Consider the following 15,863-nt stretch of genomic DNA (forward strand, 5'->3'; position numbering starts at 1 on the left):
ATAACAGAGATGAACATCACATATAAGTCATTCAACACAATCAGAGAAGAATTATAGGCAGAATTTCACACTGTAGCAGGTATGCTAGTTTGAAAGTCAGCCGGTATACCCTGACATGAGTGAGGTCAGTTCAGTGCTTCACCGATAACTGCCAGAGATGGATTGCCCTGTCCAGTTACAAATTTACCTAAACTGGACGAGAGAAAAAGCTGGTAGATTTTGGATCTTTTTGCTATCTAAGAGTTCTCCACAATATTCAGTTCATTTATTAATTTAACAAAAGAAATTAAAAATTTTGCAAATAAATCAGGTTGCTTAGTAATGTACTGAAGCTAAAATGACTAAAGATGTAACTGATTGCATTATTTATTTATTCAGATGTTGTTTTGAAACTTCTTTCTTTTTTTTTTTTAAGAGAAAAGTGTTTGTGTTTTTTCAATTTTTGTATAGATATTTTCTTTGTATTTTTCAGTGGAAAACCTTGGGCAGTATGTGCAAATCTTGAAAAAGATAAACATGCCAGGGATATCAAATTTCTTGATTCTTATGCAATGGAAAGATGGGAAGTAAGTTTTCAAGTTATTTTAATTACCGTATTTGATGGCATGTAAGACACACTTTTTTTCCTAAATTTGGTCTCAGAAAAGTTACCTGCGTCTTATACGAGAAGGACAAGTCTTATACATGAAGGTAATTGCATTCAATAATTGTTTATTTTTCTTTTACGAAACGTAAGAACTAAAAGAAACCACGTTATTGAAACTTTTTTTCCTTGTGTGTGGCCGTCTAAATAAGGGTGCGTCTTATATGCCGTCAAATACAGTACTCCTTTCAAAAAAATTCTGGGTAATTTTTTGCAAATTTGGGCATTTTGTTTTCATATTTCATGATGTAAGTTGTACCATATTTGAAACTTAGTTGATTGCATTGTTATATTTTTAGGCACTTTTGCATTTCATGGTTGGTTCAAAGCAAGCTGAAAATACTGTGAGTAACGATGCAATAAAAGTGTTGCTGCATTCAGGATTGATGCGAAAGTAAGATATTAGAATTTAATCTATATCTGACTTTTTTTTTTTTTTGCTTTATTTGACACTTTTAATAACAGATATAGAAATATATAGAAAAATAGAAGAAATAGAGGAAGATAAAATGTGTTCATTTTTTGATAAACAAATCAGTTTATAATTGTTTAATGCATTTTTAAAACTTTATTATTTTTTACTGCTGCATATTATCTATCTAGTTAGAACTGTTTGTTTATAATTTTATGTATGTTTTATTATTGATTTTAATTAGTTAAATAATTTTCATTTTTAAGAATTTAATTATTAAAGCAGAAAACTGCTAACTATGAAGTAAACTTATTTTTACTTTTGGTTTGAAACAAAAGTTGTATAATTCTCCTTCGAATGAACACTACTTATTTATTGGTTGGCTTGTTTTTTATCAAATGGCATATAACTTTAGGTAATAAAATATCCGATGTAGTTTTAAAATGATTAATTGAAATAAATTAATGTTCTTATACATGCTTAACTATGTAAAAATACATTGACAGTGGGAGCTTTCATAGATAGTTTATCTACATTTTTATCCGAAATCTGATTGAGTAGTGATCTTATGATCTCTTCATTTTGTTTATTCATTTCATTTTATTTAATCATAAATAAAATAAAATATCATAAATAACGCATCGTTCAATAAGTCCCGGGACTAACCAAAAGATGGTGTTAGTAATATCAACTTGACTTCATTGTTCGAAAGAACTAACCTTCAAATGACACGTGTCTGATTTTCAAGGCATTCGGATCAGAAACAGCGAAGCTACTGTGGTGAAAGTGACACTACTTGTGCATTTGGTAGACAAAATGGAGAAAAACGAATTTTGAGTGTTGATCAAACATTGCTATTTAATGGGCAAAAATTCTGTGCAAGCTCAGCAATGGCTTGAAAAATATTATCCATACACTGCTCCATCAAAAACAACCATTTGCCGTTGGTATGCTGATTTCAAGCATTATTGCATGGATACAAATGATGCGGCACTTTCAGGTAGGTCAAATAAAGCAGTCGCTCCGGAAAATGTGAAAAAAGTGTTGAGAATCGTGATGAATGACCGCAAAGTGAAAGTTCGTGAGATTACTGAGATGGTAAACATATCGACTGGAAGTGCATGTATGATTTTACATGAAAAGTTTGGAATGAAAAAAGTGTTTCCCAAATGGGTGCCACATGTGCTCACAATGGAGAAAAAGCAACAAGTTGATGATTCACAGAGCTGTTTGTCGCTGTTTACTCGCAATAAACAGGATTTCTTGTATCGATGTGTGACAATGGACGAAACATGGATCCACTATTTCACTCTGGAGTCAAAGCAGCAGTCGGCGTGTGCAGCCGGTGAAAGCCATCAGAAGCGTCAAAAAACGCAGCAGTCAGCTGGCAAATTCATGGCATCTGTGTTTAGGGATGTGCGAGGAATAATTTACATTGACTACCTTGGGAAAAATCTATCGATAGCGCCTATTACAGTGACTTATTGATGCGTCTGAAGGACAAAATAAAAAAAAAATGACCGCACATGAAGAAAAACATCATCTTCAGTCAAGACAATGCCCCGTGCCACAAGTCAATGCAAACACTGGTTACATTGAACGAGTTGGGCTTCACTCTGCCTCTCCACCCACTATACTCCCCAGATTCCAGTCCCCAGTGACTACTGGCTGTTAGTTGATCTCAAAAAGATGCTCCAGGTGAAAAGATTTGGCTTAAATAAGGAAGTCATCCCTGCCACTGAAGCTTATTTTGCGGACAAGGACAAACTTTTAACAAGCATGTTATCGAAAGTTAGAAAACCCTTGGAATGATTGCATAGCTCTTCATGGTGATTATGTTGATGAATAAATGTGAGTTTTTTTTAAATGGAAGTTGTTTTCTTAGTTAGTCCCAGGACTTATTGAACCATGTGTTAAATAATAAATCATAAGTAAAATTTTAATAATTTTTTGTTTATTAATTTTATTTATTTGTTTATTATTCTCATTTCCCTTGCTACAAAGAATTACTTGCTCAGAAATAAAGATTACCACAGAAGTGTTCTGCCATTTTATAAATGCAATTTCTCTTCATAAGCTTATATACATTTTTCTCACTGTTTCATTTTAAAACTTTATATTTGTATTTTATACTAGACACATAACATTATATTTTAATTACTAACTATCCAACATCCAAAAATGAAACTGTTATAAAGATTTGAAATGTTCAAAGGTTATAAAACAAGGTCTTCACCCTCTTTTAAAATCAGAATGTAGCAGAACCCCCCCTAAAAAAAAACAACTAATAATATGATTTTCTAGAATTTTTTTAACCTTTTTACTGTGAAGTTATTTTGATGATTTGGATGCATAAATTGTCAATTTTTTTTTTTTTTTTTAAATTCCAAAATTGAAATGTTTGTCTTGCAATCAAAAATGCCGTGCGCTTTGAACTTTAATCTGCATCCTTTGAAACCTTCAGTAAAGTGCTGCCATCTGTTGAATTGAAGCTGAAATAAACTTCACACGATATATATTCGGGTATAACAATACAAAGCACTAAAAAAAAAAAAAAAAAAAAAAAAAATTAGCTCGAGTAATATTCGAGTGTGACATTTTGGAATACCAGTGCTGTGCCCAAGATTATTTTGAGCATGACAGTTAAAAGGTTAAAATAGCTGCATTTTTATAAGTTTTTTTTTTTTTTTTTTTTTTTTTTTTAAACTCATAGTATTTGTAAATATTTTGAAAACTTTACTGCTGATTTTCAAATTATTCCCTGATAAGCTATGGAGATCAAAGTATGCACATTCAGTCATCATGAGTGAATAGAATGTGGTAAAACAACTTTTTCCAAAATTTTTTTAGATTTTTAAAAATTTTATGTTGAAATGATTTTTTGCGCATATCTTTGTTTAATTCATAAACTCTCAGAATTTTACTGTTTGTAACATCAGAGAGATTGCGAAAAAACTCTTTTGAATGATATTTATATGAGATTTTAATGTGATATTTGATTTTTTTGGGGCAAATTTCTGTATTCCCCCTTCCCCCCTATTTGGTGTAACAAAATTGTTGGAAGTGAAAGAGTGATTATTCATTGTTTAAAAAATGTTCTTTTCAGGGGAATAATTTGATTGATGTGACCAAAAATATGAAAATTAAAAAATAGTGCAAAAAGTCTATAAGCTTTAATTTAAAACTCATAATTGATGAACTAAAAGGAGAAAAATTATTTATCTTCTAGTTTAATGGTAACATGAGATTAAGTAATTCTGTCTACTATATTCATATACAATTTTATATCACATATAACAAAAGTGGCCTAAATAACAAAGTCTATTAATCAAAATGCTTTGCCAAAAGCATAAGCCATTATCTTTATGTTGTACCTGACTATTTAGCAAATGATGATATAAAATTGTAAGTGAATTTTGTAAAGAGAATTACTTAATCATGTATTCACATTAAACTGTAGCATATTGTTCTCCTTTTAGTTCAGTAACTATTTATGAATTTCAAATAAACACTTATTTTATTTTAAATTTTTTTTTTTTTTTTTAACTTTTATCTGAAGGCTATGGAAATAAAATGTAATGATTACTTACACAATATCATTTCATTTAGATATTTTTTCCCATAATTTGATTATAGAAATTCTTTTATTCATGTACATTAAGCATCTGATATTTTTTCAGAGAAAATGATTTAAACATTATTACAACAGAGGGGTTTCAATTCCTGTTGATGACTACAGCATCTCAAGTATGGCATTTCATGCTTCAATACTTAGACACTATTGAAGTAAGTTAGAAGGAAAGCTTTTGTTTTTCGTAGAAGTAATTTTGAGAATGTTTCAATAAATTCATAAGTTTGTCTGTATTTTTTTTTTTTTTTTTTAACTACAGTTATTCAAATAAAACAAAATTTGAAAAGTAGGCCTCTATACACAGAATATTGGGATGAAATTTGCTTTAATCAGTTCTTTTTCATTGAATGAGTTAAACACACTCAAAAAACTAATTTGAAATACAAATCGCCTGGAGGAGGGTCTCCTAGACCTGGCATACTCAAGGCAGCTTTAACACGGTTAAAAATACCTCAATCCCTGGAGGCTATCTGAGGAGGTGCCAACCTCTTCGGTCAATCCAGAGGGACTTAAATCTTTCACATACACAATTATAAGTGTGCAAGAACAAATGAGAACGAAGCCACACAGTTAGACATCGTCCATCCCTCAGCATTGACCAAGTAGAGCCCATGCCCCAAGGACAATCTGTGATATCTAACCATATAATGTCTCCACAACCAAGAAGCGGACAAAGCAGTACCAGTACGGTTCCTGCCGAGCCTGAATCTACCACCGAATAAATGATGGCTCTAATCACTGTGAAGTCAGTGTATTTACCCCTGAAGTTGAGGCTGTCTAGATATTGATCTAGTCAGTATGCTGGGATTGCTTAATCCCAGTCGATGCCTGGGGATAATATCCGGACATAGTCAGCCCAGGCAAACCTGGTTACCTACCAACAGGGCCATGAGGAGGCTGATATCGGATTAGGACAATGAGAAGCTATCATCATCACTGCCCCGTAGTTATACCCACTTTCAGAAGGTCCAGATCAAACTCTAGATGTCCTCTAATAAAATGGTCAGTTCCGGAAATCCGAACCTTCCCAACCTCGAGGGAGCACAGCTAAATACAATCGCATCTCAATTAAACAAACTTTTCTGTTTACTCTGCAAAAGTTAAAGAAAAAAATATTTCATATTTCTTACTCATGTTACCATCTTCATGCTTTTATTCCATGTGGATCAAAATCTTTTTTTTTTTTTTTTTTTTTAATTGTTGAAATCATGCTTTCCAAAATGTAATCAATGGAGTAACTCACTTTAGTTCACTGTAACTCAGCAGCAAACAGTATGTTTTTTGCAGCAGTTTGGTTTGCGATGAAACAATGAAGTAAAACTTCCTGCAAATGCTTTTTTTTATGGGGTAAAAATAAGTACTGTTTGCACTTTAAGTGGATTTAACATTCTGATTATTAAAAACTTGTTAAACCTTTCAAATAAAAGTGTCATTTACATCAATAATTCTGCTGATTGTATCTGTTAGAAAAAGACTGAATCATATTTATGTACCCAATAAACAATCATGAATGAAGTGTCTTTAACATTGATCATTTATAACATTTTGTCACTGTTTTATATAATAATTTGTACTTTTTCTAGGAACGTGGATTAAACTTAGTTGATTGTCTGACATTTCTTTTCCAGCTTAGTTTCCTTACATTAGGAAAGGTATGCTTTTAATACAATTTCTTAACTAATTTATTTATTTAACTTGAAATAAATCTATTTTGTATTTCAATCTTATTTCTGTTGCATATTTGATAAATTATTTAACTTCTATCTCTGTTTTTTCAAAAATTTATTTGCATGAAAGAGAGTAACAGAATTTCTAGAACAAAAATGTTGAAAATTAATGAAAGAGTTTTAAATAATAATAAAAAATGTCTAGCTTATTTGCAACAAAAAATCCTTTCTTTATTGAAGTCACTGATTCAAATGGATTAGCTTCTATATCTTGTGTATAAGTCTGAGTGAAATTAATGTAGAGTTGCAACTTCTCCTGATGTAAGCAGGAGACTTCCGATTTCCGACCATACTCCCAACAACCTGATTTGCAACACATTTATCTCGACTTTCTCTTATTCAAAAAATTTCTCACTATTTTTATGTAGCTTGGCATAATTTACTTGGCTTAATAGTTCGTTATTTGCCCCCCAAAAAGTGATTTTTGGCATCTGAAAGTGCTTGGTTTTTCTCTAGATATATATAAAAGCAAATTGAAGTTGTTTCATCGGTGCGCTTTTGCTTTATGTGTGTGAAACCGAAAAGGTCGTGTTCCAGTTCTCCAATGAGAATCAAGCACTGCTGTGCATCATCTAGCATATATTAGACAATGAACACAAAGCAAGATCAAGGTTGTTATTTCGTTTGTCTCACCAGTGAGTAATGTAAGTTTCACATGCTTCCAAGAAACAGTTTAAGAAACTGCAATCTTTTATATTAGTTATATCTGCAAAACATGTAAAATACTCATGTACCTTCCAAAAATCATGTTCATATGACTTTCCTTCCATTATTTCATAAAGGAAATGTAATTTTTTTGCAATGTGTACCATGTGTCATTGAGATTTTTCGATTTCGCATGGTGGAAGGGCCAAAGGACAATGTAAGTTGTATTGAAGGGGGGGAGTTAATTTTTTTGTGTAAACAAAGAACAAAAATGTCATTAATGTAGAATGCCTATTCTCTGCCTTTTTACTGGAGCACAGCCTGGAACTGAATGCATCGGATCATGCTGCAGCTTTATTTAGAAAAATGTGTCCGAGAAGTGAAATCACTGAGAAATACTCAAGTGCAAGTACAAAAACAGCTGTAGTTATAGAAGAGAAGGCTTCAAGAAACCTGTAAGAAAAATAAATCTTCAGTTATGGATCGTATTAAAACAACTCCCTTCTGCCCCTCTATGGATGGAAGCAATAATACTCATGCAAAACTGTATCCAATTGTTTTTTTTTTTTTTTTTAATCCATGGTCTTCAAAAATTAAGTGTAGTTTACTTTCTGTCCCCAATTCAGAAGGAGAACTGATAGGCTTTAGCACAGCTAATTATTAAAATTTTAAAAGAAAGTTTAATTATTCAGGATTATTGTTTAGCACTTAGAGCTAACAAGTGCACCAGAAATGGTTGGCTTGAAGACTGATGTTGCAGGCGTCTTAAAAAAAGAAAATTTAGGTTTGCAAATTATGAGGTCCATCTGTCACCTCATAAATTTAGCAGTTGAAAAAGGGGCAGTTTCTTTATCAATAAGTGTGGAATGAATACATTTTTGATATTTATTATTATCTTGTAAAGATTTCTAGGAAAAATTGAAACAATTCCAAAAGTTGCATAATACTAAGATAAGAAAAAAAAATCTGAAGCATATATATACATACTGGTTATATTTAGAGAAATGCTTATATAGTATCTTTGACCTGACATTTTTAAAGGAAGAAGTAAATGCTTCTAGAGTTAAGATAAAAGGCTCTATTGAAAGTTATAAAATACCTTAAGTAAATGGAGAGGTAGTTATTTCTTCTACTCTTAAAAATAGATGTGAGAAAAATTCAATAATTTATGCACCTGGACCAACTTAATTGGCAATTCTGAAAATAATACTACAAAATATAAGATGAAAGCTCCCTTCCCCCCCCAGAAAAAAAAATGCTTGACAAGGGACACATTTTCCGATTATTGTAAGTTTATCTTGTGAAGAACGAATATTTATGTTTTTGTCTTCAAACCTTAAAAAAGCTTTTTGCTTTTTTGTATGCTCCATTTTGCCATCCTTTGATGTTCTTAACACAAGTCTGCAACTTAGAATTCCATTAATTCATGTTTTGCAATCAATGATTAGTGATCTGGTTAAAGAATTATGTATTGATTAGTGAAATGGTATAAAAAAGTTACAAGTAAAAAAAAAAATTTTTTTACATGTAAATATTTTTGTATTATTTGCATTTAAGAATTAGTAACTGAACTTTCAGATATTAATTTATTACTATGTAAAGTTAATTCATTATTAAAAATGTAGTTTTTCCTCTATATTTTTATTATTTAAAAAGTCTTTCTTTGAGGAAATTCTTCCAATTTCTTAAAAAATCTTTAGATTTTTGTAGGTTAGAAAGTATGTTAATGATGAAATTTTAAATTATTGTAATGAGATATTCAAGCTGAAAAGTATTTTATCATAAGTAGGTCACGTATAAATTGAATAAAATATACTTATATTTTGTCAATGTAATGTTATTATACACTGGTGTGCAAAACTTAAGCAACAGGTGTTCTTTTTCCATAACTCTACAAAAAATCATCCGAAAGACATGAAATTCAGAAAGGAGAGACAGCATTTTGTATTTAAACGATGACAAAAGCATAGTTGAGCAAAAATGAATGCAATGCATACAGTATGCAATCAAACAAACAAACAAAAAAAGGCTTTATTGAACTCATCGTTACACATGATTGTCTGTACAAAAGGAAGAACAACTAGCAGATGTTCCTTAGTATGGAATATGCCCTCCCCTTACTGCAATGGTTGCTTTGCACCGTTTGCTCATACTTAGCACCAGATTAATCCAATAGTTCATGAGATAAGAGTGCTCATTTCTCAATCAGCATCTGTTTCACTTGTTGGGTGTTCCCGATAATGTAATCGTGCCGCAAGACGTCTCCCCAAAGTATCTCACACATGTTCTATGGGATATAAATCAGAGGAGTATGCTGCCTAATCCATTCGAGTAAAATTTTCACTTTCCAGTAGTTTCTGAACAGCAGGAGTCCAGTGTAGCCATGCATTGTCATCCATAAAAACAAAGTCTGCTCTAATGGCACCTCAGAACAGATGGACTTGGGGAAGGTTCATCTCCTGACAACAGCGATCTCCGGTTACAGAATGTCTGTCAAAAAGGGAAGCTCTGTTCGCCTGTTCAGCGTAATGCCTCACCAAACGAGAACTCCAGGATCACCATAACGGTCTCTTTCCGTGATGCTACTGGGATGAAAATATGTCCCGACTTCTCTCCAAATCAACTGGCATTGACATTCTCTTGTGACATTAAAACGACTCTCATCCATAAAGAAAACACTACACCATTGATGAGATGCCCAGGTTTGTGCTCCTTGCACCACTCTAAACGGTGGCGCCGATGGCCAACTTTCAAAGGGATTTAGCGTTCAGGACGGCGGGCGAATAGGCCATCTTTGTGAAGGTGTCTGGACACAGTAAACCGCGACACTTGTCACCTCGTTGCTGTGTACAGCTGTTAAGCTGTGGCACCTGCTGTCTGGTTTCGGATTCTTTTCGCCTGTAGGACGATATATCGGTCATCCATTCCAGTTGTTTACCTGGGGCGACCACCACCAACCTTTCTAACAGCTGTACAGGTTGTAAGGCTTTCCAAATTCGCAAAAGGACACTTTTGTTGATTCCGAACATTTCAGCTACACTGGTCACAGTGCACCCCTCCTCCAGCTTTCTGATCATTCTTCCAAATGGGAAGTCATCCAAGTGCTTTCTTCTAGCCATATTTCACACACACACACACACACACACAAAAAAAAAAAAAAAAAAAAAAAAAAAAAAAAAAAAACCCTCACTTGGACTTGCATTGAATGTCTTGAATTGCATCTGCATCCTTCCTTTTATTGTAGTCCTGAGTTGAGGGCGTCGATTGCATGCATTTTGCTTACTCTCACGTCGCCTGTGACGTTTTGTTTCTGACATTTCCATGCGCAATATCTTTCTACTGAATTGCGTGTTCATTGTACTGATCGCAAGAACCCCTTTTCTGCAATTTCATGGCTATCTGATTAAAATTTACATAGTTGCTTAAGTTTTGCATACCAATGTATAATGTAAGTACATATGTATTGAATCATTTTTCAATCATTGTTGAAAATTATAATTGTGATTTTCGTATAGGATTACAGTACAGGTGAAATGAATGAATCAATGTTGATGTTTCTTCAACATTTACGGGAGCTTGGTATAGTTTATCAAAGAAAGGTAGTTTTCTGATATTATAATCTTTCAATCATTTAAATTTTTTAAACAAATAATAATAATAAGGTAAGGAGCAAACATTTTTGTACATGTTTGCTTCTTTTGCAGAAAAGAAAAAGAGGTACATTAACAATATAGTTACATGTTATCTGATATTATTGCATTGAATAACTTAATCCTGATAATATTATGACCATTTTTATCTAGTCATGAGATTTATTGCCACTTTATGCATATTGCTAATCCTGATAATATTATGACCATTTTTATCTAGTCATGAGATTTATTGCCACTTTATGCATATTGCTTTGTTACTTAAAATATTTTCCTTTCGCATTCACATATACATTTCTTGCTGATACTCTAATTATCATTTTAATGAATGGATGGTTACAAAAACAAAGAATGCAAATCTTGCATTAGCTCTTCATGAATGGATCCCAAATACCTGGCAATTGTTATTTGTATGTATAATATTTACAAATATTTATGACTTCATAGCAAGATTCCTTTTACTACACTTGCATTTATGTTATAAATATTGCCACTTGTATTCTAAACTATTTCTTACATAACTTTTAAAACAAATAAAAAATCATTCCTATAAACTTTGCTACAACTTGTAATTGAATATTAGTTCCAAACATTTTCATTAGAAATCACCTGAAAGTGTTTTCCTACGAAATTTCAGATTTTCAGGCTTAGAAATCACCTGAAAGTGTTTTCCTACGAAATTTCAGTAGTCACCTAAGTTTATTATTCAATTTATATAAGAATGCATGGAGTCGATTACTTATGTTGGAAATTATTATTAAATCACAAATTTTTATGGTGTTGGTGTTGGTGTATTCAATTATGGCAGAGCACACGAGGGCTATCTGCCTAAAGGGAGGGATGCCTTTCGTGAAGGACTTTCTAAGGGAAACTGGCTCGTATACACGTTACACATGGGGAAAATTACGAAAACGCCCATGCAGCCAGCCCGTTCGCGGGATTCGAACCTCAGACCGAACTACCAGTGTTCAGCGTCTTTACCGCTCGGCCGCTGGTGGGCCACAAATTTTTATGACATTTCATTATTTGTGAGTAATTTGTATTAATAGTCCTGTTTTAAAATATCAGGCCCACCAGCGGCCGAGCAGCAAAGTCGCTGAACAGTGGTAGTTCAGTCCGAGGTTCGAATCCAGCGAACGGGCTGGCTGCATGGGTGTTTTCGTGGTTTTCCCCATGTATACGAGCCAGTTTCCCTTAGAAAGTCCTCCACGAAGGCATCCCTCCCCTTGGGCAGATAGCCCTCATGTGCTTTGCCATAATTAAATACACCATTTAAAATATCAGTTTGAATATTTGAATTAAAAGACAATTTTCTTAAATCATTGCCTGGAAGCTCAGTGAAATAAGTTGTCTTCTGCGGTGCTTGTCAGAAAAATAAGAGAGGTATCTTTTGTAAGTATTTGTACTTTGATTGCATTGAAAATTTCCTGTCTTGTTTGCCTTTCCCTTTTTATTTGGAATAGCTAGCCTATTATATTAACCTGCTTGATATTAGGATTTTATACACAATAACTTCTAAAATGTCATATTTCTACCCCAGATCAACAGAGTATTAACCCCAGATCAACAGAAAATTTTATTTATTTTTAATACTAATGTTTGTTTAAATTTATATTTTTTTATGTGTCTCTAAATATCTCGATAAATACCCTTGCGTAATGCTTAATGCAATTTAACATTTTAATTCATCTTTTAGCTAAATATAAATTTACAGAATTTCCCTTTGAATATCATGAAAATATTCTGTGTACATAATTATGTTAATTTATTAATAACCATATAATTAGAATGCATTCAGTACAAAGATAGCTTATATTTTAAGCTTCAGTAATCCACTGAGAGAAATGTATGCATTATATACAAATAGGGATTCAAATTAATATAATGAAATTTCAGAAGAAAAATACAGTTTCCACATGAAAAGACCTAAATTCGAAAACCTTTTCTATTCTACACCTATGTCAGAATAAAGAAAGGCATTTCTGTCGCGTTTTGTTCTTGGACAGAACTCCCAAAAACTCTATGTGGATATTTTTCTTTCTTGATTGTTTGCAACTGAATTGTGGAGAGGAAAGAAAGCATGCTTTGCAAATCTGGGGATGCTTGCTTCCTGCACTTGATTTAATCAGATATTGAGCATCTAGTGGCTCCAAATGTTTGAGTGAATCATTGTGAAAGAATTCCTTTATCCTAAAGTAGCTTGAATAAACAAGGGAAAAGGTTAATCAGAATTAGGCAAACTATGTGTTGTGTTATATTTTTGTTTATCTTGTCATGCAGCAGTATAATGGACTTAATAAATATTGTATTATATAATTGATTGTATAAATAATATATATATTGTATATATTTGTATAAGTAATATTGTATATATAATTGATAATAAATAGTGTATAATTGATTTTAATAATTTAAAAAATAAATTAAAATAACTTTTAATGGCTTGCCTTTTTCTGGGATGACGTTTAGAAAACATGCATTAGGGCAGATCTGCTGTTGAGCAGTTATAAGGTTAATTTTATGAACTAGTCTTAAAGGAAGTCTTATTGGTAATTTTTGTAAGATTGCATACTGAAAAGTTTCAAGAGATTTCAAACGCTGTTTTGATAATCAAGGCGCTTTTACTGACATGTTTTTAAACTTATCAAAAACATCTTATATATATATATAAATGTTCGCTTATATATATATATATATATATATATATAAAAGCAAACATTTATGTTACATCCAAAAGCAACCTTATGTCAGGTGTCACATTACTTCATATCATATATTATAATATATTATACTCTTATGTTATATATTCTTATGATACTCCATATCATATATTATGTTCTTACAAAATCCCCTGTAATTTTTATGAATAATTCAAAGCAGAAATGCTTATTCTTTATTTGTTTAAAATGTTATTCAGGTAATAAATATGTCAGTTAAATATTGCCCCTCTTGTATTTACAACAGACATGAAGAATTGTTTTATTTGTTATGCTGTTTATTTATCAACTATTTAAAAATTTTGCTGCAAAGTAAAAATGAATGTTTCTCTTCAATGTATGCTTCATTATACTGTTTTAATCATTTTAGCGCAGATCAGGACGTTTCTATCCCACTCGACTAGCCATCAATTTGGCTTCTGGTCTCAAGGAAGTTAATCTAGATGTAAACAAAACTGGTTACATTGTAGTGGAAACTAATTATCGTGTTTATGCATATACTGGTAGGTAGTGTTAAATATTGGTTTGATTTGAATTTATTAGAAAAGTTTATTTTCTGTCTTAAATTTTTGTATATGTTAGTAGTAATAAATAGCTGTTTAATTCAAAATTATATTTTCTTTTAATTGAAATTTGGAAGAAAGAAAAGAAAAAAGTAGGGAGAAAAGCTACTATAATATCATTTCATCTCAATTAATGCCATGTGGGTACCTGTGCATTATTTAATAAAGAAAATATTTAATTGTTTAAGATATAACTAAGCATTTATTTCACTGTATTGTATGCACAAAGCTTGCAATAATACTTTCAGTTTTCATAACACAAGGGTGAAAAAGGCCATACTTCATCTTAAAATAGAAGCATATCAGTTTAATTGTATTTTCTCTTAGTTGAAATAATCTCTATTTCATTTAAAATTTGTAATATGAAAAAGGCCTTGTTGGGATTGAGATTTATATTTTGATTTATTTCTCATGAAAACGGATATCTAAAATAGCAGTTTTACAAAAGTAATTAATGGTGTTCAAAGAAATCTTGTATGTGGAAGTGAGTAAAATAGAATTTTTGAAATGAAATCTAAACTTATTTTTTATTCAGTATTGCATATTTTTCATTAAAATGATAAGAAACTCTTAACTATGCATATTTTTAAAGGAAAGTGATTAAACTCCTAATCAGTTTTTGTTTCTTCATTATTTATTTCTGAAATGTCAAACTGTGATAAAGATATATGCATTGAGTGACATCATCATTACATGCAACCCTTCTTAAAAAACAATATAAAAGTAAATTAATAGTTTTTCATTCTGTGATTTTGCCTAGGGCTAAATGAGAGATCTTAACTACCTTGAACATAGGAAAAATATGTAAGGCATCACACCAGTTACAATATAATAGTTGTTGACAGTTTTTTAGGCTTTTCTTGAACAGCAATTAATTTCTCAAGAATTGCACAAGGGACAATTATATAGCCTAGGGAAAAAGTATCTTGTTCACAAAGGGAAAAATCAGTGAAGAACTAACAAGATGAATAATTCAATTGAATGAGTGATGTCTCTATTTTAATGTGAAGAGTTGCTTTTTTCAGTCTTTTGCTATTATTTTGTTGTCAAAATAGAAAGTATTATTGCAAGCTTTGTGCATGCAATACAGTGAAATAAAGGTTTAGCTATGTCTTGAACAATTAAATCTTTTCTTTATTAAATAAATGCACCTACCTGAAATTAATTTAAAATAAAATGATATCATAGTAATTTTTTCCCTACTATTTTTTTGCCATTTTGAACAGCTTATTTTAAATATAAGATATTGTGTTCTTTAATTTATGGCAGCCTAATTTTTAAACTAGTAGGTCTATTGCATCGCCATTGGCTTTAAAATAGTTTTTGGTATTTAACTGAATTCTGTGTACTGAGATCAGAATGCAATTTCTTCTTAATTGTAACATTTATTTATTGTTTTAGATTTTTTTTTTTTTTTTTTTTTTTCGTTTTCAAACTGTAATGGTAAAATTCTTTAAGATGTTAGATTGTAATCTGCAGTTTTCAGGTTATGATTTTTTTCTAAGGGAAGGGAGGTATATTACTTGATATGAGACTTGTACATTAAGTTGTACCACAATTTATACATTAGACACATATGATGTGGTATATGAAATGAAAGACCTCAGTTGCCCTGTTATGTTTTGCCTGCATAGAGATCATTTTATAGGTTTCTGATAGGTCACTTTGTTAATCAAATTTTTACTTGAAGACAGTTTGTTGGTACAGCTACCAATGAACTATTGCTGTAATTAATTCAAATTCATACTGATATGGGGATTTAATTTAAGTTCATGCCTCAGTTTAATTTAAAATGCATACTTTAAACTATTTATTAGTAGCAAAGTAATTTTTGAATGCCGAAGAATAATTTAATTCTAAAAGTATTCATTAATA

At 31.4% G+C, this 15,863-nt stretch overlaps 1 protein-coding gene across 1 annotated transcript in view; it reads left to right on the plus strand.

Annotated features, from left to right (window-relative positions):
- The window catches only part of mrn (general transcription factor IIH subunit 4 marionette), a 46,770-nt gene that overhangs the window by 14,105 nt on the left and 16,802 nt on the right, over positions 1–15,863 (plus strand). The window contains exons 5-10 of the mRNA XM_085812092.1: positions 473–566; positions 943–1,037; positions 4,736–4,841; positions 6,270–6,338; positions 10,574–10,657; positions 13,796–13,928. Of these exons, the coding sequence (XP_085668218.1) occupies positions 473–566; positions 943–1,037; positions 4,736–4,841; positions 6,270–6,338; positions 10,574–10,657; positions 13,796–13,928 (581 nt within the window). The remainder of the gene's footprint in view (positions 1–472; positions 567–942; positions 1,038–4,735; positions 4,842–6,269; positions 6,339–10,573; positions 10,658–13,795; positions 13,929–15,863) is intronic.

Source organism: Stegodyphus dumicola, chromosome 2 (genome assembly GCF_044657685.1).
Source record: "Stegodyphus dumicola isolate Sdum_Otavi_A_Nest chromosome 2, ASM4465768v1".
Classification (NCBI taxonomy): Eukaryota; Metazoa; Arthropoda; class Arachnida; order Araneae; family Eresidae; genus Stegodyphus; species Stegodyphus dumicola.